The sequence below is a fragment of the Camelina sativa genome, chromosome 12 (assembly GCF_000633955.1).
Source record: "Camelina sativa cultivar DH55 chromosome 12, Cs, whole genome shotgun sequence".
In the NCBI taxonomy this organism is placed as follows: domain Eukaryota; kingdom Viridiplantae; phylum Streptophyta; class Magnoliopsida; order Brassicales; family Brassicaceae; genus Camelina; species Camelina sativa.
The window spans coordinates 81,162-103,935 of NC_025696.1; the positions used below are offsets into that span (position 1 = coordinate 81,162).

Sequence of the window (22,774 nt, forward strand, 5' to 3'; positions counted from 1 at the left end):
AGACTGAAAACGAACTTACAGCCAGGACTAGGAACGGGATGACTTCCATTATGATCAATGTGGATTTAACTCCAAGGGCACTGAAAAATCCAACAGATCCAAGTACAGAAAGCAAGACAAGCACAACCCCCGAAAGACCGAGCAAAACCTAGAAGTCATGCTATTCGTAAGTTATCTGTGTAAAATGACTGTACATCCACAATACTTTAATTTCCCCAGTCCTAGATAGTTGACTGTGAATATTTAGTTTCAAAGATCATATACACTCATGGTAGAGGGGGTAAGGAAAATAAAGGGAGTATCAATAGTTCCGTGAAGATCCCCCTAACAAATATTCAGGCATTATTATGAAAGTAATTCCTAGCATATCATAAAATTCCCAATATTCAATACGTTGCTTCTCCAAAATCTAACGTGATCTAATACAACTGAAATGTCTATAGAGGAACAAACTTGAGAGGAAGATCAAGACACACATACCTTCGATGAAATATAAAAAGTAGAGAACTGCGGCGCATCTCCAAGTGTAACGGAAATGTAAACAAACATAACCAAATAGCTTGCCTGATGATGGAATACAAAAACAGATCACTGGCATGTAAATCTTGGTAGGACACATTACCAAAGAAAATCTGGGCAGGAAGATGGTAAGAGATAGCTCTCAAAGATGTTTGTTATCGTACAGCTATTGTTATAACATCAGCAGTGCTTTCTCTTATCAGCTCTTCCTCTATTGAGCTTTCGGATGAAAATGAAAGACTCAAATTCTTGGATCGCACCATAGGTAACAGCTCCTCCTGGAAAGTGCAAGTAAAAAACACTTATAATTTTGAAAGAAAGTGACCAATTTCTCTGGAGAAACAAAAATAATAAAAAATTAAGCCCTGGAAAAAAAGAACCTTTGCTAATTGAATGAACGATTTTTCCCATGCTACTGCCCTTTCATTGCTTGAATCACCAATGGCATTGTTAACTGGATATGTTACAACAAACGCAGTAGCCTGAAAATACAGTTCGTTTAGGTCAGATTAATAACCAAAAGGTACTGAACAACTAAGTTCCGAACCATTACCTCCGAATAGTTATTCCCCGAGAATCCTCCCAACACTGCACTAGGATCAACAGGCGCCTTAAAAGCGCTCAAACACATCTCTGATGAAGTGTAATGCTGAAGGTTGAAGAGCGAGGGTATCAGAAAACAGTATAAAATCACTAATCAAGAGGGCAGACATTCAACAATGTAATTACATAGTGAATGACTCAAATTCCCCATCTTCGACAAAAATATTGGCTATGTGTAAGATACTGAACAAAAATTAAACCTGGAAACAGTACTTAGCATGCTCAATTCCTCCATAATCATCAAAAGTTCCGGAGTCCATCTTGAAATACTGAAAATGTAATTTAAAAAGCGACGTCAGTAGAGAAGAGATTCCATGTGCAAGATGAGTTTTTATGTTTAAGAAGTTGAGAAAACACATGGAGGTACTCTGTGTATATATAAACCATGAGGAGTTTCACAAAATATTAAAACCATTGAGAAGTTCACGAGCTTAGAAATTATCAACCTGCAGAATACTCTGAGTGGCGCAATCACCTCCCAAAGGCTTCAAGCATATGTCAGTCAGAACGACATTCGAGCCGGTATAATTTCCACGAATTTGATCGACCTGTGATATTTGGAGGACAAGTAATAACAGAAACAGAAGAAAAAAAGAATGATACTGAAAGAAAATGATGTAAAACTCCACTTGGACTAGCATTTTGGTTAAAAGCATTTTTACAAATACCTTCTCTTGTATGTCAAAAAGCAAAAGAATATTTTCATCTGTCACGATACTAGGCGCCCTGCCACTTTTGGGATCAGGAACAGTGGCCAAGATAAGCTTTCATGACACAAAAGGAAATCGTGAACAAAGGTTATATATTGTAAATAAAAAACTAGTATATAGACAGATGAAGCAAAATATAGAACTACCTGCTCGATTCTGTAGAATGGTGAAAGGTGGCTATCAAAAAACTTTTTCTCTTCTGCTGCTTTGCTTCCAGGACCTACCCACAACTACAAAATGTAGAAATCCACATGAACAATCAGACCAGTACGTAGTGGCTTCGCTTTTGAATCCATGTCATAAAAAATTTCGTGTAACCATGATCCTAGCAGAGCTAATACATACCTTTTCTGGTCGTGTTTCCACCTTAAACTTAAAGAGACCTGAACTGAGAGCAAGAACAATAGCCACCGAAATGAAAAGAACAAGAGAAGGATTTCTAGCAATCCATGACCCATATGTTCTGAGGCAAACAATTGGAAACAATTACAATATCATCTTAACAGTTCTGGTTTTTCTAATTGTATGAGATACCTTGTGGGTAAAATATAGACGAAGAAAAAAAATCCTGGAGATTTACCTGTAAAATTTTTCCAAGTATCTCTGAACAGGAGCATGTCGTTGCACCTAAGAGAAGGATAGTTCAGCATATATGTGACTATATAAATGTAGTATTATATGCTACATATACAAACACAGAAGAACCCCAATTTCTAGCCAATACATTGATATACCTTGACACCAAGTGTGCGTTGTGCCTTGGGTTCACTAGTAATTCCATCTTCTTCGGCGCTATCACCAGGCTTGGTTACATCTCTTCTTCGATTTAACACACCCCATCCGAAGAAGCAAGACACCAGCACAATATATAAAAGTGCCATTGATAACTCAATGCATCTAACCTGAAATGTAAAATCAGCAGTATCAAATCCAAGATCATACCAACCTAATAATGGTCTAAAGGAAAAGTGTATAACCCACACCTTAAGAGGACCGATTCTGATTGAGCAAGAGTTATCCTCATGGGGCGGAAGGGGTTCGGGACTTGAGCACGCTGGTGAGGAAGGGCAATCACCACAAGAGCATCCAAGGGATGTGTCACCACATGAATAAACAGATAAGTTCATCGGCACCATCACAGATGACTCAGGAGTAGTCGATTTGAAGTTCATTGCATAGGGTGAACCAGGGACGCCAGGTGGTGCTTTCTGACCAAGAAACGTAAACCACTCTGAAAAAGCAGAAGTAAAGATGAAATCTAGAACTTTTGAAACAAGGATGAAAATCGTATACAAGGCCTTGAAACAGACTGCAGAGCACCTCTGAAGTTTTGGGCACCACCACCAACAAAGTTAATGGCACGTGTGTTCATAGTTCCAAATTTCACCTCTTTACAGGACTCGTAAAGACCTTGTCCAAACGTATCAGTTATGTGATAGTCTATACCATCCACTGTCGAATTCCCACTCACCTAGAATAAATCCCAAAAGTAGGAAGAATGCTAGGGTGTTGTTAACCATATTAACGGGTCTCAACTTAACTAACCGTCAAAAGTTAAGTTGAACTAGTGACATGAAGAAATGGAAGCTAACCTCAGCAATAGAAGTGACGTTGATAAAAAGAGACTGATTTGGAGAGCAGGAGAGCTCGCAGAACAAGTTTAAGAAGTTCCTTAAGCATGCAGGACAACCCACAAGAAAAGGAACAGCCTAAAATAGATAGATGGCATCAACAACAGAAAAAATTAGTAAATCACCTAGTTTACTAGAAGGATATGAAGAGATGAGTAGAGCAAAAAAAATAAGAGAAAAAGAAAAGTAGATTAGGCAAAGAAAAGTAAAACCTGTTGAACTTGAGACCTCAAAGTGTCAAATTGAGACTCTGTACAACAGACATTGCCACTAATGGTCGGGCAAAGGCTTTGGATTTTGGCAGAAAAGAGTTCATCGGGCTGCAGAAATAAACGAATGGTTCAAGTTCAGTCAAAGATGCACAAGGGAAAGAAACAAGTTGAAGGAAAACGACGTAATGTGAAGAAGAAGAAGAAGAAGAAGACGAAGAAACACCTTAACGGATGGGGAAGCAAAAGGACAGTTAAGGAGTTTTCCATCGCTGCGTTTTCCACAGATGTCATACATAGCGCAATACTCTTGTGAATGTCTGTAATTATTACAGACAGAGAGGAGAGAGAGAGAGAAGCAGCGCACGAATACGACCAAATTATTATTAGTAGACAATAAGAGATGGAGATTAAGGGACACGTGTATTAATCTCTCTAATAAAAATTACCTAGGTTCAACAACAGAATGGGTGCTGAGGAGAGAGGAGGAGGAGCTGCTGATGAGGTCTGCGCTGAGTAGAAGAGAGAAAGTAAGCAGCTGCAAGATGACAATCATTCGCATATCAGCATGCACCGACACAAGTAAACAATAAGAAAATTAAAAAGAGTGAACAAGTGCAGGTGTGTGTAATCAATCAAGCAGCCTAACTAACAAAATAAGAAACAAAGTAGATGCAGTTGGCGCGGTTTACTCTTGGCATACATCATGACATAGATACAAAACCCTAGAATAGAAAGCAGATGAAAAGAGGAAAATTTATTTCCCAAGAGACTAACTCTAAAGTCTAAACTAAACTAAAGTAGAGAGACAAGACAGAAGAAAATTATAAGTGGTTTGCCTGGAAAAGGAGGAGAAGCTTGAGAGGGATCGCCGCCATGGTTTGTCTATGAAATTGAGAGAGCACGAGCAGTTGTGTTGGGGAGGGGGGTTTAATTCTTTTTGGCGTAGTAGTTGCAGAGACAGAGAGAGAGAGAGGAGGGGTTGTTGTAGACCAAATCCCAACAAATATCCATCCATCATTTACGGCGATGTGTCAGTTGCCGTTTTAAGGCGTGGAGAACGCAATGTATGCCGTTTTTTTGTTTTAATTTTATTTTAGAAGTTGAAGAAGAACAAAAGTAAAGTAAGATATTATTAGATGAAAAAAAAAAAAAAAAAGGAAAGGAAAGAAGGATCTTTTTGCTTTTGCATCTCCTTTGGCTCTCCTCCGTGGCTCCTTCTTTTTCTCGGTCTGCCTCCGATCATCATCCTTCAAAATCGCGCGCGCGCGGATCCAGTTTAATCTCACTCTCGTTCGTTGCTAGGGTTTTTTTTACCCATAGAAATTCATGCTTTTTGATTAGAAAGAAGAATTGGTCAGCTGCTGAATTCTTCGATAATTGTTTACTGTGTGGATGGATGGATGGATGGATGAGAGGGAGGAGTTAGTTAGCTTGTTGTATTGGTGATTTCATCAAAATAGAATGGAGGAGATGAAAGTATTATTAAAAGAGTATTACGATGAACATCTGGTCGGGCTCGTCCTTTCATCTTACTCGGCTCCTGCGTGGGCAAGCTTTATGGCCGGTGCCTTTTTGCTTCTCACTCTCTCCCTTTCCCTTTTTTTAGTCTTCGATCACCTTTCTACTTACAAGAACCCTGAGGTTTGTCTTGTCCCCTCTTCTTCTTCTTAGGCTTTTTTGTTTTCCCCTTCCTTTTTGTCTAATCAAATCATCCCCATTTCTCTCTCTCTCTCTCAGGAGCAAAAGTTTTTGATTGGAGTCATCCTCATGGTCCCTTGCTATTCTATAGAATCGGTTAGTAATTAATTCTGTTATCCATGTGATAATATCCAAAGTATCATTCATTATACATTCATTCATGTTCACTCGTTGCTTATCTCATCAAGGGATTCTGATCCTAATTCTGTTTGTTTCTAACAGTTTGCTTCACTTGTCAAACCATCCATCAGTGTTGATTGTGGGATTCTTCGAGACTGCTATGAATCCTTTGCCATGTACTGTTTTGGTAGATACCTTGTTGCCTGCATAGGTATTAGACCGACCATTTTTTATCTCTTTTTTTTCCCCTTCTCTTGTCCCAAGTCTTTCTCAGACATTTCTTGTCATCGTAATTCATTGACTCCGTTTATCAGGTGGAGAAGAAAGGACTATTGAGTTTATGGAAAGACAAGGACGTAAGAGCTTTAAGACGCCACTGTTAGACCACAATGATGAAAAAGGAACTGTCAAACATCCTTTTCCTATGAATTTATTCCTTAAACCCTGGAGGCTCAGTCACTGGTTCTATCAAGTTGTTAAGTTTGGTATTGTTCAATATGTATGTTTCCCACTCATAATGCTTCTTTGCTCCAAAATGTCTTTTCTTTTCTTTTCTTTGTTGTGGAAGTAAAACTATTTCTCTCCTTTGGCAGATGATAATTAAGTCTCTAACTGCCCTCACTGCTCTGATTCTTGAAGCCTTCGGTGTGTATTGTGAAGGAGAGTTTAAATGGTCATGTGGGTACGTTGAGGCAACTTTGAAAAAGGACTGTGCTACTAGCACTGTGCTAGTATAATAATTGTGCCTTTAGAAACAAGAATCAATTATATCTGTGATGAATTATGATCAAGATGGCATCTTACTGTTTTGCCTATGTATATATTGTTTTTTGTAGGTACCCTTATTTGGCAGTGGTTCTAAATTTTAGTCAGTCATGGGCATTATACTGTCTGGTTCAGTTCTATGGTGCTACGAAAGATGAGCTTGCGCACATTAAGCCCCTGGCCAAATTTCTAACATTCAAGTCCATTGTGTTTCTCACTTGGTGGCAAGGTGTTGCCATTGCTCTTCTCTCTTCCCTCGGTTTGTTCAAAAGTTCTATTGCACAAAGCTTGCAGTTGAAGACTAGTGTCCAAGATTTCATCATTTGCATAGAGGTAAATTGTCTTCTGTTACCAACCTTGCTGGAAAAGATTTAATGAGTACAAAACTTTTTCTTCTTCGTTGCTTCCTATTTACAACAGTCTATGGAGTCTTCTTGGATTTTCTTTCTTGGAACAAATTAAAGCTTTGAACACTTGTGTTTGTCCAGTGCAGATGGGTATTGCTTCCGTTGTTCACCTGTATGTATTCCCAGCAAAACCTTACGGTCTGATGGGAGACCGCTTTACAGGATCCGTTTCAGTTCTTGGTGACTATGCATCTGTTGACTGTCCTATTGATCCAGATGAGATTAGGGACAGTGAGAGACCAACAAAGGTCCGCCTACCACATCCTGACGTTGATATCAGAAGTGGTATGACCCTCAAAGAAAGCATGAGAGACGTTTTCGTTGGTGGTGGTGAATATGTGAGTCCTCTAATTGTTCCATCCAAAAAAATGATTATCTGATGAATAGCTTTTATTTGATCACAAAGATGCTATATATCTTGTAGATTGTTAAAGACGTGAGATTCACAGTGACTCAAGCAGTGGAGCCTATGGAGAAGAGCATCACAAAGTTTAATGAGAAACTGCACAAGATCTCTCAGACCATAAAGAAACATGACAAGGAGAAGAGAAGAGTGAAGGACGATAGTTGCATGTCATCATCCTCCAGTCGGAGAGTGATTCGCGGTATAGACGATCCGCTTCTAAATGGGAGTTATAGCGATAGTGGAGTTACAAGAAGCAAAAAGCACAGGCGTAAATCAGGATACACGAGCGCAGAGAGCGGGGGAGAGAGCAGTAGTGAGCAAGCTTATGGTGGATTTGAGGTAAGGGGCCGCAGATGGATCACCAAAGATTAACAAAGTAAGTATATCCTTTGGACTGGACAAGGTTGTCCCACATTTTTGTCCTCAAAGCGGAGGTGTTTGTGAGAAGAGGATGATCACGCTACCTAGAAGCCATTAAAGAATGAATATCTGTGTACAGATTTGAAGATACGAACATAAATTGAGCATGATTTCTTTATTTATTACAGAAAGAGTAAATAAATGTTCATGTTCGCTGTGTCTTTCGAACTAACAGAGGGTCATATAAAATTAAATAGGTTATTCCAACTTGAGCAATTGCAAGAATGCCGATTGGAATTGATAAAGACTGGATAAGAAAAGAGACATTCCAAGAAAAAAAATAATAGCAAAATCAGATTTTGCCAATCAGATGAGAGGACGGAGTTCCCCAGTTTGGAGAGCAAACTTGCGGTGCTGTGACAAGACAGAAGCAACTCGGCTCATCTGAATCCTCTCAGCCAAGCCATCTCCTTTCTGCTGCTTAGCTGAATGGAAAGCGTTCTGCAACATCTGGAGAGGATCTCCATGACTGACGACCAGAATTGCACAACTACGGGATACGTAGAAAGAAGAAGCACTTAGAGCTTTTAGTATAGGATGAAGTAAGAAAAGTGGAAGGAGGGCATTGTTTTGTTATACCTTTGGAAATCAGATTCCATGGAAGCAATGGCAGAGGCAAGTCTGGAAACAACATCAGCAGCACTCTCACCTCCTTCTGGTCCCATGAATGGATCTTTCTCATCAAGAGCCCATATCTCTGGGTACTGCGTGCGGCAACCAGAGAAAAAGAAACTTGAGAACACTTTTGTCGTCTCTCACTGGCCGTTTCTATAATAAGGGATAGGGAAGTAAATATAAGAAGGAACAGTAAGGACAAAGCACCTTGTCATGTGACTTGAGTTCAAAAGTAGGTCCAAAATAGCGTTCTCGCAGATCTTCAATCATCTGCTTAAAAGCGCAAATCAACTTTGAGAAAGAAAAAACAAAAAAAAAAAAAACAATAATATAGTAAAGGATGTGGGATGCATCCAGTTTGGGGTATATCAGAGAGAAGGTATATACATTACCTTGCATTGAGGAGAAACAAAGGGGAGATTGAGGACCTCAGCAACAACACTAGCGGTGTGAGTGGTTCTGGAGAAGGGGGAGTAGCAAATGCGGACCTTGTCCAGTTCTATGTTATTTTCCTTGAGTTGCTGCACAGTTTTGATCATATGATTTGAGCTTCTTCTTTTTTTTTTGGAAGAAGGAAAAAAAAAACAAAAGATGCAAAGCAACAAAGAAAAAAAGGAAAACCTGGAGGAACAATTCGCCGGCGAGGCGAGCCTGAGCGACACCGTCAGGGGCTAACTGGTACTCGGGGAGCACACCATTTTCCTACAATTTGAAAAAAGGCGATGAAGACTTAGAAGAAGGAAGAAAGACACATAACGAAAGAAAAGAGGAGGAGGAGAGAAAGCAAAACAAACCATGGAAGAGACGACGAGGCCTCTCTCGTTGGGAATGCTCTTCCCGTGGCGGAGGACCCAATACCTGTTCTTCCCTACTAACACCGAATCCATCTCTCTCTCTCTCTCTTTTCACCTAACCCCTCTCAGTGTCAAAACAAATAATTCTACTTAAACCTATTTGATGATGGGATTATATTGATGATGATGATGATACTGGCTTCTTTATTTATTCTTCACTAATCCTCTTTTTAGTCAGAAAATCTCAAATCACTAATTTCTATGGTTTTTGACTGGCCTCTTCTATTTCGTCTTATCTTATCTTCGATACAAACAACAACAAAAAAATCACTAATTGCTTTCTAATCCGTATTTTTCCAACTTTTTATACTTTTTACCCTTTCCTAAATATAATAATAACCTAATAAGTGAAATTGTACAGCTAAAATGTTTTTTTCAGTACTTAAGATTAAGACATAGCTAGCATTCGCGAACAGCGGTCCCCTATCTAACTCCACATTAGGCAAAGTGTATTTATTATACTTTATAGTATATTTGATTATCAATAAACACAAAAATCGCAAAGCTAAAAAAATACTGTAAGTAAAATCTAATACTAGTACTATATCTGAAAAGCTAAAAAGAACTGGCACGTCTCTCTCTCTCTCCCTCCCTCCCTTTTTAAGCCTTTATCAAGCAAGACGCTGCCATATACATATAGGAAACAGAGTTAATTAACAATAATTGCAGGCAAATTATAACAATAATAAAAGAAGAAGAGGCTCTCTCAGTCTCACCTTGTCACTTGTTGTTGTTGTATGCATGAACCACCATGGACCCTTCCTCCACATTAATCTTGCCATTCGCCAAACACAACACACAAACTTATTTTAGTTTTCCATTTCTACCACAAAACTACACTTTCTATTCTACTTTTGTCTCACTACATATATCTATATATATAAGCTCTTTCTTTTTACCTGCTGAATCCAGCCACCATCCTCAATCCCATGAACATACTCAGCCCCACCCACACTCCACTTAGCCCCAACCCTGCCGGTGCATACAGCATGAACCCTGATGATATTCCTCCCACCACCATCTGACACACACATACACAATATTGTTTTATCTTTTCTTTTTCTTTACTAGGAGTAGTAGGAGGACTTCTCTCTTACTTACCATCGAGCAAGCTGCGTAGGGGAAGTCCGACATCCCATAGTGCAGTCCATCAAAGATAAACGCCAGAGCTGTGATTGGTTGAGTTGCCGCTACAAACTGTATCCATGTTACCGTGAGTAAAAGCTCTACCAATCCCCACCCACCCACTTACTTTATTATGTAATTAAATTACATTACTTACCAATACACCCTTTCTCACAATCCGCAGAACTTCAGGGTCTTTGGAAAACAAACCAGCTATTGAACTGAAAGACATCCCCAACACTATAGCCAGTGCAATCCCTGTCACCACTCCTATCTGTACAACACTAAACACGTTACATCCCTCTCTATAACCAGAGATCAATCACCATCCCCCAACAAGATAAAATTCCACTTCTTTAGTGCAGCACCTTCATGATGATTAAGAGAGCTAACATATTCCCTTCAACTGACCCTACATCTTAGCTAGGCATTTCTAACATATTCATCCTTTCTCGCCAACTTCCTCAAGGTAAATCTAATTCATTGTTCCTTATATTAATGGAAGTAAGTGAATCTCAACTGAAAAAGGGGTGTCGGCTCATACCTTCAGAACAAAAGCCGTAACCTCTTTCACACCTTCAAAGTCTCTTTTGGATGCAGAACTTGCGATCAAGGCCTGATCAACAAGACACGAGGCTTAATACCATCTCTCGCAATTATCTCAGTGGTTTTTTTAGTCCCATTTGATACCAAACAGATGAAGAAAGTTATAGCCAAAACCTCTAGGTATAAAAACCAATACCTGTCCAGATGAAGCTAGTGCATCAGTAAGCAGAGATACCGCCAACCAGACTTGCATGCATATCTGATGTGCTGCCATTGCAAAAACTCCCTGACGAGCAGCCATTGATGTGGCAACAGTCATGGTCATGAGCACAGACAGAGTCCTTCCAAGAACAAATCCCCCTGTAATTCAAGTCAAAGTTTAAAACCTAGATATATCAATACAGTACTTACATCCATAAATTCCATAAGTGAGGAACCGTTGTCCACATACCTGATTTTAGGTAATCCCCGAACTTTAGTGACCCAATCTTTGGAGGAAGCAGTATAACTCTTTTATTCAAGAGTATAAGCATTGAAATGGCAACAGTGTACCTATGAATAGAGGAAAGAGGTTTAGCACCAACCTACAAGGTTGAGCAAGGAGGAAAACTGAAAAAAAAATATATATAAAAAAAAGAAGATGTATAGATACATACTGGGAGATGACACTAGATATTGCTGCCCCGGCTACACCCATCTTGAACTTGTATATAAACAGAGGGAAGAGAAATATAGCCAGAAAATTACCAAAGCCTGCATTATGGAAATTAGGGAATGAACCGATGGAAAAAAAGAAGATTCAATAATAATTGAATATTCTTGGACTATGTCAAAAGAATCTAAAAGAATGCAAACCTATACAGTAGACTGGAGTTTTTGTATCCTTGAATCCACGAAAAATGCCTTGAAGAGCTAAAGAAACCACATACGCAGGAGCACCAAGTGCCCTAAGGACAAGAAACTGCCGCGCAGGGATGAACATTTCTGACATCTGGTATTAAAGACAAAAAACATGCATCCCTCAGTATATAATTTCTCCAAAAATTCTCAAGACATTGATGACGATAAGCTCAAACTGGACCGAACTTACAGATTGTACACCCATTAACCTTAAAAGGGGTCCAGATGCGAAAGACAAAGCGAGTGCCTCGAAGATACCAATTCCAATGGCTAGCACTAGCGCTGTCGACACTGAAGATAACTGTTTCCTTTCTGGTAAACCTTGAGAAGGTATGTCACCATGACTATCTGTTGTACATCCATTCAAATAGATATAAGGCTGGGAAAACATGAGAAGAGAAGAAAGCTAAAGGGTTTACCTGAGGCTAAATCTTCTGCGGCAGTCTTTGCAATATCTTCAGCGACAAAAGAGGTGGCAACGCTGAGGAGTGGGATGTTGAAGAGCTTTGATATGGTGTTGAAGATGGCCATGGAAACGCCAGCGGAACCCAACTCAACAGATCCTGCAGATTCCAAAGAAGGGAGTCCCTTAATTAGAACTCTTTACAAAAATACCTCTTCCGTGGTATCGAGAAAGCAAAGGAAAAAATACCGAGCCTTCCAATGTAAGCAGTCTCCATGAGAAGAGTCAAAGGGTCAATAGCTTGTCCAGCAATGGCCGGAAGAGAGAGCATGACGAGTTCTCGTTTGATATCCACAGGACGTGTGTCCTCCCTAGCAAAAGGAAAAAGCATAAACAAAGACAAGAAGAGCGTAGCAAACATACATGCGAAAGAGTAACAAAGGGAGAACGCAACACCTCAAACAGCCTTACGGGAGTTTGTCCAGTGAACCGCAAGAGTGATCTTCTTCGGCCTCCAAGTTGAGAAAGGGAGAAGAAGAATCAGGGTTAATCTGGCTCTTCCGACGAGTAACAAGAAAAGGAGAGACAGGGTTTGGATTGCTGTGAAGGGAGCAGTTTTGGTTTTGGGGGGCAGAGGCTTGATTGAAGCGAGTTATAGGTTGAAAATTGCCTAGTCGTCGTCTATTTACTTTGGCCAACCTATTCGTCAAGGGCAGCGAAACTTGCTTCCCAGCCACTACTCTACTGGAGGACTCCATCACTACACACTCTGCCAATTCGACTAGAGAAACGTTACTATTATGACTACTCGGTTCGTCTACAAAACCCAAACGATAGAGAAAGCCGAGAAGAAGATGATGATGATACTGGAACTGGATAGGGTATCGAGAAGAAAAGAGTCGAAAAAGAACAAAAATTGAAACTTACGGAATCGGGAGGGATGAGCGGTGCGGTAGAGAAATCGTCGTCGAGGCAGAGATGGCAGAGGAGGAGAAGGGTTCAATCAATTCATCATTCAGACTCAGGGGGTGGGGTTTAACCGTTGCAGGGCGGTTTCTTGTTTGGAGACGACGAAGAGTGGATTCGTAGATGGGCCTTTTGTTTCCTCTTAAATTAAGTCCATTAAGGCCCATTCATTCGCTCGTTTTGTACTTGACTTTTTCTTCTCATGTCATTCATCATCATCATCATCATCATCATCATCATGTATATATTTTTGATATGTTTCCTAATAAGACAGAGGTTTCTAATATTAGCTTATTTTGTCGTTAGAACGAAAAACCTTTTTTAAAATCCATTCAACAATTCGCTGTCAAAGAAAAAAAATAACCATTCTTATCAAACGAGTTGGCATTTTAAAAAAAATAATAGGATAACTGGATAAGTTTGCTTTCGGAACAAAAATAAAAAAATTATGACGATTTCAACAAACATTTGAATTTTAAGATAAGAATCTAAACAGCTAATTATAATTGGGAATGAATTAGAAAAAGAGGTAATAATATAATTAAAGAGCAGATGATTCGGTGTGATGTAGTTGCTGAGACGTTAAAGGAAAAAACCCAAACTCATATTTATTTTTTTCTTTTTTAAAAAATTGTGCGTTTGTTTGTTTTATAGTTTGAGATTAGTTTGGAGTATTTGTGCATAGTTTCTCGGCAACCAACTTCTCCTCAAGGCAAGGCAATAATGAGGCATCATCGAGATATGACGTCTTCTTCTTCCTCTTCCTCCTCCTTTTGCACTCTCTCCTTCCCTTTTCTCTTGTTTTCTTCCTATTCTTTGTAGCCCCCCTATCCTCCTTGGCCTCTTCTTCCGTTATTACAAATATGTCGTCATCTTTGAAGTTGAAGAAAAGAGATTATGGCGCTGAACCGGACAAGACAAAGCTTGTCATCGCCGGCATTCGCCACCAGTTACTGCTTCTCTTTCGCCGCCGTCACCGTCTCTTTCCGCTGGTCTCTGCCGTCTCCGGCTGTCTCCTCCTCTTCCTCTTCTCATTCTCCATCCTTTCTCCTCCCCCCTTGATACATCTCGAACCCAATCCACATCCAAACGCTCCATTTCGTGTTCCCGTACGTAAATTTATATGATATCATCCATTTTACCATTTACGTACGTTAAAAGTCTCTCCACATTTTCATGATCACGTACCTAGCAACTGTGTGTGTGTCTCAGGAAAATGGCGGAAGGTCGGATCGCAAGTTATGGAGCTCGAGATTGTCCAACTTCTACTCTGCCTGCAGCAATGCCACTGACTCCTTTCAAGGTACGTACGTACGTGTACCCTTAAATATTTGCGTACGTGACAAAAGAAAACCTTCAGAATATTAATTACATGAAAAATTTAGAAGGACTCCTCTATGTATCAGCTCATTTAATTGGTTTGGTAATTAATCGAAACGGTGGCAGTTACGGACAAGAGAACGCAAACCAATCGGTATTTACTGATCGCTACAAGCGGAGGGTTAAACCAGCAGCGGACAGGGGTGAGTTCCTTGTGAACCACATATTTATATCCTGAATGTTATATATTGAGTAAGGCGGTTTCTAATTCTGAAGCGTTTTTGTAGATAATAGATGCTGTAGTTGCGGCTTACATTCTAAATGCGACTCTTGTGGTCCCTAAACTTGACCAGAAATCATACTGGAAGGACACTAGGTGCTGCCCTGTCTCACTCTGGTCCCCATTTGATGTTGTTTAGTTTGTTGGTTCTATATATATAACACAGCTTTTGTGGTACGTGCAGCAACTTTGAGGAGATATTTGACATTGATTGGTTCATTTCGCATCTCTCCAAAGACGTGAAGATCATCAAGGAGCTTCCTAAAGAAGAGCAGTCAAGAATATCCAGCAGCCTACAGTCCATCCGTGTCCCGAGGAAGTGCACACCCTCTTGCTACCTGCAGCGCGTTCTGCCTATACTCAATAAGAAACATGTCAGTTACTTATCCTCCAAACTAAGTTCATGATATACATACAAGTGTATTCTCATCTGCTACAATGCAATCTCGTGTTGCAGGTTGTACAACTCTCCAAATTCGATTACAGGTTGTCCAACGCTCTCGATACAGAGCTCCAGAAGCTGAGGTGCAGAGTGAACTACCATGCGGTGAGGTATACAGTGTCTATCAACAGGATGGGCCAATTGCTGGTTAACCGGATGAGAAACAAAGCCAAACATTTCGTTGCCCTTCATCTCAGGTTCGAACCTGATATGTTGGCCTTCTCCGGATGCTATTATGGCGGAGGTCAGAAAGAGAGACTCGAACTCGGAGCTATGAGACGAAGGTGGAAAACGTTACATGTGAGAATATCTATGCTTAGTTTGAAATACCATATTATATATCATCACCTCTTCTAATTAAGACTCTTAACTCCCTTGGACTTGTTGCAATGTGCAGACGGCAAACCCTGACAAAGAACGGCGGCATGGGAGATGTCCCCTGACGCCAGAAGAGATTGGTCTGATGCTCAGAGGCTTAGGTTTTGGGAAAGAGGTTCACCTGTATGTTGCATCAGGCAAAGTATACGGAGGGGAGGATACACTGGCACCATTAAGAGCTCTCTTTCCAAATATCCATACAAAAGAGACATTGACCTCCAAGAAAGAACTGGCTCCCTTTGCCAACTTCTCATCACGGATGGCTGCTCTTGACTTCATCGTCTGTGACGAGAGCGATGCATTTGTCACCAACAACAATGGTAACATGGCTAGAATCTTAGCTGGACGAAGGTATATACTGTGTCGCTTAACATCACTTCTTCACTGGTCTCTTCTCTAATGCACATGTGTATGTCTGCAGGAGATACTTGGGACACAAAGTGACCATTCGTCCAAACGCGAAGAAACTGTACGAAGTCTTCACAAACAGAAACAACATGACATGGGATGATTTCTCATCCAAGGTCCGAAAATACCAGAAGGGTTTCATGGGGGAACCAGATGAAATGAAACCAGGAGCGGGCGAGTTCCACGAGAACCCATCCTCCTGCATTTGTCGAACCTCTGAAGCAAGAAGAGTAAAAGAAAAAGCAAAACATGACCTAAATGAAGATGAACATGACTCGTCAGAGTACTCAGACATTGGCAATGTCCCCATAGCAAGTGCCAGTAGAAGCGATTTGGAGATTTGGTGAAGTGATCTTCTGATCAGACTAATTTCTTCTCAGCAAGTGTCAGCATTGTTTCCAAATAGAGAAATTCTTTTTATCTGTATAAAAATTGTAATGTCACAAAGTTGCAAGGTTACAGATAGAAAGAATGGTGTACATATTGTTATTAATAGACCTTCTGTACATACACATATCCCTTTCTTTAGCTTTCTTGTTTAAAGAGACTTAAATTATATAATAGAATCTTGAGATTATGCATTCCTGTTGTTGGTTCTTCCTCTCAGTTAATAAACAAGTCTGTTCTGTTCTGTTCTGTTCTGTTACACATCATAAAAAGGGGAATGGAGTAGTAAGTCAGGTCCAAATGTGATGGTCGCATGGATCACAACCTTCCTGAGCAATGTCGGTGATCTGAACACCGGCGTCATAGGTCTTCCCAGCTTCCCAGTTGGAAGGAAGAACCCTCTGCGACCAGACCATCTTGCCGTCGTAGCCTGCCGTCACCACGAACTTAAATTGCAGAGCTCCGGTGGGAACTTTGTCAGTAACCCACACAGCTCCGTGGCTTCTGGTCATGTAACTCCAATGTGACGAACCCACTTGAGCAATGTCGATGGCTACCACTTCGGTTTGGCCTCCTTGGTACAAAAGCTTTATGGCCAAGTAGTTAGGCTTTTTGCTAGATTCCTCCACTCTCACGCTCATCTTCTTGTTCCCGTAATCGCAAGGAACTCTGTTTCAATATTTTGTCAGTTCTTCTTCTTATTAGTTCTTATACAGTAAAAATGAAATGAGAATGGTGAGGAATGGAACCTCTGGTACTCAATGTCGAGAATGCCCTGTTTGAGGAGATCTGTGTCGGCGCCAACAACGGGCTTAGCCATTGCCCTGAAGGCCCTGCTGCTGAGGACAAGATCGGTTTGGTTTCTCTTGTTGAGGTCAGTGACCATCACGGTGGTTCCTTTGCTGCTACAAAGGGTAGGGTTCTTGCATCTGACCTGGAAGCAAGCTCCGCAACCGGCGCCGTCTTTGTAAATGGAAGGCATTGCCGCCGCAATGTGACCGGCGAAGAAACCCGTAGCCATAGAGCCATAGGCACAAGCTCCGGCTGAATTAAACCCATAGATATACAACAACTAGTATAAAAGATGTGAAAAAAAAAAAAAAAAGAGAAAGTAATAATAATATTAAAAGAGAGATGGGAAAGTAAGTTACAGGAGAGAGCAGAGGCAGAGGAGAAATAAGATGCCTTAGAGTGGTGAAGACATCGGTCGCAGGCGTCTGCAGATGAGGAGAAGAGGAAGACGACTGCGAGGAGGAGGAAGAGAATGGAGCCTCCCATTTTTCTCCTTTTTGTGTTGAGAGATTTTGAAGAAACAAATAATCCAATAAAAGGGTGGTATGGTATGTATGAGCCTTACTTAAGAGTTAATACGATGAGTTTGGGGAATATCCTTATTAATTTGATGAGAAGAGAGTGAATTTATATACTCTTTGTGATAGATTCTGAAAGGATCTAACGGAATCACTGAATGATGCTTCTATATTCAATTAGAATTGCTGAGAATGTAATACAGAGCTTAAGAATCACAAATCAAGAGAGAAGAGCTTAATCTGAATAAAAATGATCAACATTGATCAATCACTCGCTCTCAAGCACATCGCAAGAGAATTAAAACCCAGAATAAGCATAAAGAGTCCTCACTAGATTCAACGGCTCTTATAGCCTACAAAGAATAACCGTAACCCTTCCGCAACAACCCAAGTCAGTCAACTAATTTGACTTGAGTTGACCAGTCAACTCCTTCTCTTCATTTGACTCGTCCTTTGCTGACGTGGCTGATGACTTCTTGCGATAGTAAGCTTGATGAACCTTATCAATACTTCCCCCCGGAGAAACAGCTTGTCCTCAAGCGTGAATTGTGGAAACAGCTGCACAAAATCCTTCGACAACATCCAGGAGTCCTCAGCGTCCGGCCTATCAAACCAATGAACCAAAAATTCTCGTCCACCCGTGGCATTATATCGAACCTCCAAAACCTTTTCAGGGAACAGAAACTCATCTTCGATAACCTCCGGCGGATCTGTATATTGAACCTGTTGCGGATCACCAACTACGGCCTTCAACTGAGAGACATGGAACACATTGTTTATCTTCGCTGATGCTGGAAGTTGTAGTCGATAAGCCACAGGACCAACTCGCTCCAATACCAAAAATGGACCAAAGAACTTCGCTGCAAGCTTGGGACAGGGACGTTTAACTACAGACATTTGACGATACGGTTGCAGCTTCAAATACACCCAATCACCTACAGCAAACTCCACATCACGCCTGTGCTTATCTGCATGTTTCTTCATCAAATCTTGAGCCCTCTGTAAATTCCCGCGTATATGGGACAACATAATGTCACGCTCCTTCAACTGCACCTCTAGCTCCCAATTCGTGGTGGAACCATTCTCATAAGACACTAAGGCTGGAGGACCTCTCCCATAGACTACCTTAAATGGTGAAGATTTAATCGCCGTATGATACGCCGTGTTATATGAATACTCTGCCCACGACAAAAACTTAGCCCAAGTTCGCGGATGACCAGACGCAAAACAACGCAAATAAGTCTCAAGACATCTGTTCAGCACCTCCGTTTGTCCGTCAGTCTGCGGATGATATGTTGTGCTGAACTTGAGCTGAGTACCAGATAGACGAAACAATTCCTTCCACACACCACCAACGAACACCTTATCACGATCAGACACAATAGATTTTGGATAACCATGCAGCTTAACCACAGTGTCAACAAACTTTTGTGCCACCTCCGCAGCTATGAAGTCAAGAGACACATCTTCCCAGATAGCGTTTGGAATAGGTAACGGTTGTAATAACCCCGCAGGTGCTAATATTGAATATTTATGCGTTTGACAGATAGAGCACTCCGAAACATACCGTTTAATATCCTTGTACATACCCTCCCAATGAAACACAGATTGAACCCTTTTCAGTGTCTTCAAAATGCCAACGTGACCACCCATTTTACTGTCATGAAACTCATGAAGAATCAGTGATACAAACTTCGAAGTTCTAGGGATTACTAACCTCTGTTTATACCATAACCTCCCTTCCACCACATGATATTTAAGATGAGAGCCTGGTGCTGAAAACTGACGGATCATTGACTGTATCGATGCATCTGATTCGATTTCCTTAAACAAGTCTTGTAATTGTATTGCAGAGGGAACAGAGAGAGCCAACAACGAAGCTGACATGGTGTGAGGAATTCTTGATAGGCCATCCGCAGCTTTATTTTCCACTCCTGGTTTATAAACTATGTCCATATCAAACCCTAAAAGTTTAGTCAACCAGCATTGATACTCCATATTGACCTCTTTCTGCTCCAACAAAAACTTGAGACTCCTCTGATCCGTGTGTACTTCAAACTTCCTTCCCAACAAATAATGCTTCCATTTAAGCACTGCCATCACAATAGCCATCAACTCTCTTTCATACGCCGGTTTAAGTTGCTCCCTCGATGTTAAACCATGACTAAAATAAGCCAATGGTCTCTTGTTCTGAATAAGTACGGCACCAACACCAGTACCAGAGGCATCAGTTTCCAGAATAAAAGTCTTGGTAAAATCCGGTAATCCCAGAACTGGTACTGATGACATTGCAAGCTTCAAGTTGTCAAACGCCTCCTGAGCCAAACCACTCCACTGAAAAATATCCTTCTTCAAGAGATCCGTTAGTGGTCTTGCTAAAGTCCCATAGTTACGAACAAATTTTCTATAGTATCCGGTAAGGCCCAAAAAACCCCGAAGCTGTTTGATATTGGTAGGAACAGGCCAATGCATCATTGCTTCTGTTTTAACTGTATCAGTAGCCACTCCATCTTTAGAAATAACATGTCCCAAATATTCCACCTTAAGCGCCCCGAACACACATTTCTTTTGGTTAGCAAATAACACATTATCATGCAAAAGTTGTAGCACTAAGCCCAAGTGAACTGCATGATCTTCCACACTTCCACTATACACCAAGATATCATCAAAAAACACCACAACAAACTTCCTCAAATAAGGTTTGAATACCTTGTTCATAAGGGCTTGAAAAGTAGCAGGAGCGTTAGTAAGACCAAAAGGCATTACTAAAAATTCATAATGGCCCTCTAAGGTGCGAAAAGCTGTCTTCATAACATCCTCCTCCTTCATTCGAATTTGATGATACCCAGAACGTAGATCAATCTTTGAAAAAATCATAGCACCATGTAGCTCATCGAGAAGTTGATCAATTACTGGAATGGGAAACTTATCTGGGATTGTAGCTCGGTTAAGAGTCCTGTAATCAACACAAAAACGCCAAGACAAATCTTTTTTTTTAACAAGCAAAACAGGGCTCGAAAACGGGCTGTTACTAACTCTGATAATTCCCGACGAAAGCATCTCTCCCACCATACTCTCCATCACTTCTTTTGTGGCATGAGGATATCTGTATGGACGCACTGTAATCGACTGTACTCCCGGTTTAAGATTAATACAATGCTCTTGTCCACGTACTGGTGGAAGTCCCACTGGAAGTGCAAACACAGCTGTAAAATTTTCCAACACCTTAGTGATAACCGGATCAACAACCGAAGCTGCATCCGTGGTTTGCATTGCAACCAGTTGTGTCTGACTCTCAGATGCGAAACATTTTTGAACAGGAGCATCAAGTGTCTTCTTTGATAACAGGGGACCATGTAGAGAAGGATCACCCCATAGAGTCACTTTCCTTCCTTTATACATAAAGGACCATTCCTGTATCTTCCAATCCACTTCACACCTCCCTAGTGTCTCAAGCCATTGTACCCCAAGAATGACATCAACTCCCCCAACTTCTAACGAGATAAACTCACTCTCAAACTCTTCACCGCCAAGTTGGAATTTGACATTTTTGCAAATACCGGAGCCATGTACAGATGCACCGTTTCCCAATAACACTTCCAAATTACCAGCTGCACATGTTTTTAATTTGATTTTGTTAGCCACCGAAGGAGTAATGAAATTATGTGAGGCTCCTGAATCCAAAAGCACCACCACCCGACACTTGCCAATAAGGCCTACCAATTTCGTTGTCCTTGGAGAATGAAGACCGAGAAAAGAGTTAAGAGATAAACATCTCACTTCTGGAGTCTGGACTATCTCCTCTAATACATCAGTCTGCAACTCCTCAACCATCACTTCCAATTCTAACCCATCAACAACTGTCAAAATTTGTAACTCCTTCAAAGGACAAATATGACCACGAGAATATTTCCCCTTGCATTTAAAACAAATGCCCTTGCTTCGCATCGCATCTAATTCCTCAGACGTGTGACGTTGGCGTGGTTGAGTCATTTGTCTCCCAGGTGCCACTGTTTGTACTGCCTGATTCGTTCCTCCAGTCAACAACAATGGTTTAGTGGCTTGATAAGTGTTTGGAGGACGAGCAACAAACTGTTTGGTGTGTATTGGAGCTCTGTTCTCTTTCTCACTTATCAACTGACAGAAGGAGCTTGATTCCATACGTAACACTGCAGATTTTTGAAGCTCAATTCCTTGAGGTTCCTTCATTTTAATCACTTCCTTCATTTCCTGCTTCAATCCATTATAAAATATCTTCTCCAAGTGTGAATCATCCAAGCCAGGAACCTGAGCTGATAAGTCTTCGAACTCAGTGACATACGCAGCCACAGTCCCTGTTTGTTTAATTGCAAACAATCGATTCCCAGGATCAGCTTCAATGGATTCTCCAAAACGAAGAAATAATCGCTGCTTGAACTCAGTCCAAGAACGAAACTCTCTTCGGTTCATCTCCCAATTGAACCATTTCAACACATCTCCTTCAAGGCTTAGCGCCACCATATCAATTTTATCAAAATCCGAATAACGGCCTACACGAAAGAATCGTTCTACCTTGGACAACCATTCGTAAACCTGAGATCCATCAAACACTGGCATATCTATCTTACGTAGTAAGCTCGATCTATTCTCCAATGGCAGATTACGATCATCATAACCACGTGAATGAGGATCAGAATTAACTGTTACCCGTGGTGGTGGAGACGAAGATTCTAGTTGCTCCGGTCGTTTCCCAAGCTGAATCTCAACTCGCGACAAGGCGCTGAGCACCGATTGAAGCGTCGCATCCAACGATTGAATCTTATCTTCATGCTCCGTCTTTGATTGAACCAATCGGTAGTAACCACCGCGTAAAAACTGCATAAGGTTTTCCGACTGTCTGAGAAGTTTGCCGGCTCAACCAGCTCCGATTCCTTCAACTCCGTCATCGCGATTTCAACAACCCAGTATCGCCGCACCAATGATAGATTCTGAAAGGATCTAACGGAATCACTGAATGATACTTCTATATTCAATTAGAATTGCTGAGAATGTAATACAGAGCTTAAGAATCACAAATCAAGAGAGAATAGCTTAATCTGAATAGAAATGATCAACATTGATCAACGAGCACATCACTCGCTCTCGAGCACATCGCAAGAGAATTAAAACCCAGAATAAGCATAAAGAGTCCTCACTAGATTCAACGGCTCTTATAGCCTACAAAGAATAACCGTAACCCTTCCGCAACAACCCAAGTCAGTCAACTAATTTGACTTGAGTTGACCAGTCAACTCCTTCTCTTCATTTGACTCGTCCTTTGCTGACGTGGCTGATGACTTCTTGCGATAGTAAGCTTGATGAACCTTATCA

The 22,774-nt window shown here is 40.9% G+C and overlaps 6 protein-coding genes across 6 annotated transcripts in view; 2 read left to right on the forward strand and 4 right to left on the reverse strand.

Annotated features, from left to right (window-relative positions):
* Positions 1–4,661, reverse strand: part of LOC104733066 (Niemann-Pick C1 protein-like) — a gene marked incomplete in the record, with an annotated part of 13,026 nt that extends 8,365 nt beyond the window's left edge. Inside the window, 19 exon segments of the mRNA XM_010452679.1 lie at positions 20–148; positions 481–564; positions 684–797; positions 900–1,001; positions 1,073–1,168; positions 1,323–1,391; positions 1,569–1,670; positions 1,791–1,886; positions 1,979–2,062; positions 2,178–2,295; positions 2,413–2,459; positions 2,567–2,734; positions 2,816–3,063; positions 3,153–3,303; positions 3,425–3,541; positions 3,676–3,783; positions 3,899–3,992; positions 4,122–4,210; positions 4,512–4,661. Coding sequence (XP_010450981.1) covers positions 20–148; positions 481–564; positions 684–797; positions 900–1,001; positions 1,073–1,168; positions 1,323–1,391; positions 1,569–1,670; positions 1,791–1,886; positions 1,979–2,062; positions 2,178–2,295; positions 2,413–2,459; positions 2,567–2,734; positions 2,816–3,063; positions 3,153–3,303; positions 3,425–3,541; positions 3,676–3,783; positions 3,899–3,992; positions 4,122–4,210; positions 4,512–4,550 — 2,055 coding nt within the window.
* Positions 4,804–7,651, forward strand: LOC104729143 (protein LAZ1). Its single transcript, XM_010448038.2, has 8 exons — positions 4,804–5,316; positions 5,413–5,469; positions 5,596–5,704; positions 5,808–5,992; positions 6,087–6,175; positions 6,330–6,591; positions 6,752–7,003; positions 7,090–7,651. The coding sequence occupies exons 1-8, from the start codon at positions 5,137–5,139 to the stop codon at positions 7,441–7,443; spliced, it is 1,488 nt and encodes a 495-aa protein (XP_010446340.1). The 5' UTR covers positions 4,804–5,136; the 3' UTR covers positions 7,444–7,651.
* On the reverse strand, positions 7,592–9,308 carry LOC104729142. The gene is made up of 6 exons (XM_010448037.2): positions 8,901–9,308; positions 8,728–8,808; positions 8,499–8,627; positions 8,314–8,376; positions 8,071–8,195; positions 7,592–7,981 (listed from the first exon to the last, which is right to left on the reverse strand). The coding sequence occupies exons 1-6, from the start codon at positions 8,991–8,993 to the stop codon at positions 7,798–7,800; spliced, it is 675 nt and encodes a 224-aa protein (XP_010446339.1). The 5' UTR covers positions 8,994–9,308; the 3' UTR covers positions 7,592–7,797.
* Positions 9,399–12,976, reverse strand: LOC104729144 (protein DETOXIFICATION 45, chloroplastic). The gene is made up of 15 exons (XM_010448039.2): positions 12,862–12,976; positions 12,406–12,703; positions 12,184–12,305; positions 11,951–12,094; positions 11,722–11,879; positions 11,487–11,622; positions 11,288–11,384; positions 11,083–11,183; positions 10,828–10,991; positions 10,630–10,701; positions 10,243–10,359; positions 10,062–10,157; positions 9,860–9,981; positions 9,677–9,734; positions 9,399–9,583 (listed from the first exon to the last, which is right to left on the reverse strand). Exons 2-15 carry the CDS (start codon positions 12,690–12,692, stop codon positions 9,572–9,574), a joined length of 1,686 nt encoding a protein of 561 aa, XP_010446341.1. The 5' UTR covers positions 12,693–12,703; positions 12,862–12,976; the 3' UTR covers positions 9,399–9,571.
* Positions 13,603–16,121, forward strand: LOC104729146 (uncharacterized protein At1g04910-like). Its single transcript, XM_010448044.1, has 8 exons — positions 13,603–14,009; positions 14,113–14,203; positions 14,347–14,423; positions 14,508–14,596; positions 14,685–14,874; positions 14,958–15,242; positions 15,340–15,671; positions 15,742–16,121. Exons 1-8 carry the CDS (start codon positions 13,764–13,766, stop codon positions 16,073–16,075), a joined length of 1,644 nt encoding a protein of 547 aa, XP_010446346.1. The 5' UTR covers positions 13,603–13,763; the 3' UTR covers positions 16,076–16,121.
* LOC104729145 (expansin-like A2) lies at positions 16,192–17,715 on the reverse strand. Its single transcript, XM_010448043.2, has 3 exons — positions 17,267–17,715; positions 16,865–17,159; positions 16,192–16,784 (listed from the first exon to the last, which is right to left on the reverse strand). The coding sequence occupies exons 1-3, from the start codon at positions 17,391–17,393 to the stop codon at positions 16,406–16,408; spliced, it is 801 nt and encodes a 266-aa protein (XP_010446345.1). The 5' UTR covers positions 17,394–17,715; the 3' UTR covers positions 16,192–16,405.

Bases quoted from the DNA above. Each gene is read 5' to 3' on its own strand.
- LOC104729143 (XM_010448038.2), top strand. From the start codon at position 5,137: ATGGAGGAGATGAAAGTATTATTAAAAGAGTATTACGATGAACATCTG. The intron at 5,317-5,412 runs GTTTGTCTTGTC...TCTCTCTCTCAG, and splicing joins CTACTTACAAGAACCCTGAG to GAGCAAAAGTTTTTGATTGG. The intron at 6,592-6,751 runs GTAAATTGTCTT...TGTCCAGTGCAG, and splicing joins ATTTCATCATTTGCATAGAG to ATGGGTATTGCTTCCGTTGT.
- LOC104729142 (XM_010448037.2), bottom strand. From the start codon at position 8,993: ATGGATTCGGTGTTAGTAGGGAAGAACAGGTATTGGGTCCTCCGCCAC. The intron at 8,809-8,900 runs GTTTGTTTTGCT...TTCAAATTGTAG, and splicing joins GCCTCGTCGTCTCTTCCATG to GAAAATGGTGTGCTCCCCGA. The intron at 7,982-8,070 runs GTATAACAAAAC...CGTATCCCGTAG, and splicing joins ATGGAATCTGATTTCCAAAG to TTGTGCAATTCTGGTCGTCA.
- LOC104729144 (XM_010448039.2), bottom strand. From the start codon at position 12,692: ATGGAGTCCTCCAGTAGAGTAGTGGCTGGGAAGCAAGTTTCGCTGCCC. The intron at 12,095-12,183 runs GTATTTTTTCCT...TGGAATCTGCAG, and splicing joins TGCTTACATTGGAAGGCTCG to GATCTGTTGAGTTGGGTTCC. The intron at 10,158-10,242 runs GTAAGTAATGTA...ACATGGATACAG, and splicing joins TTGTGAGAAAGGGTGTATTG to TTTGTAGCGGCAACTCAACC.
- LOC104729146 (XM_010448044.1), top strand. From the start codon at position 13,764: ATGTCGTCATCTTTGAAGTTGAAGAAAAGAGATTATGGCGCTGAACCG. The intron at 14,010-14,112 runs GTACGTAAATTT...TGTGTGTCTCAG, and splicing joins ACGCTCCATTTCGTGTTCCC to GAAAATGGCGGAAGGTCGGA. The intron at 14,597-14,684 runs GTGCTGCCCTGT...TGGTACGTGCAG, and splicing joins TCATACTGGAAGGACACTAG to CAACTTTGAGGAGATATTTG.
- LOC104729145 (XM_010448043.2), bottom strand. From the start codon at position 17,393: ATGGGAGGCTCCATTCTCTTCCTCCTCCTCGCAGTCGTCTTCCTCTTC. The intron at 17,160-17,266 runs GTAACTTACTTT...GGTTTAATTCAG, and splicing joins CTCTGCCTCTGCTCTCTCCT to CCGGAGCTTGTGCCTATGGC. The intron at 16,785-16,864 runs GTTCCATTCCTC...ATATTGAAACAG, and splicing joins CTCGACATTGAGTACCAGAG to AGTTCCTTGCGATTACGGGA.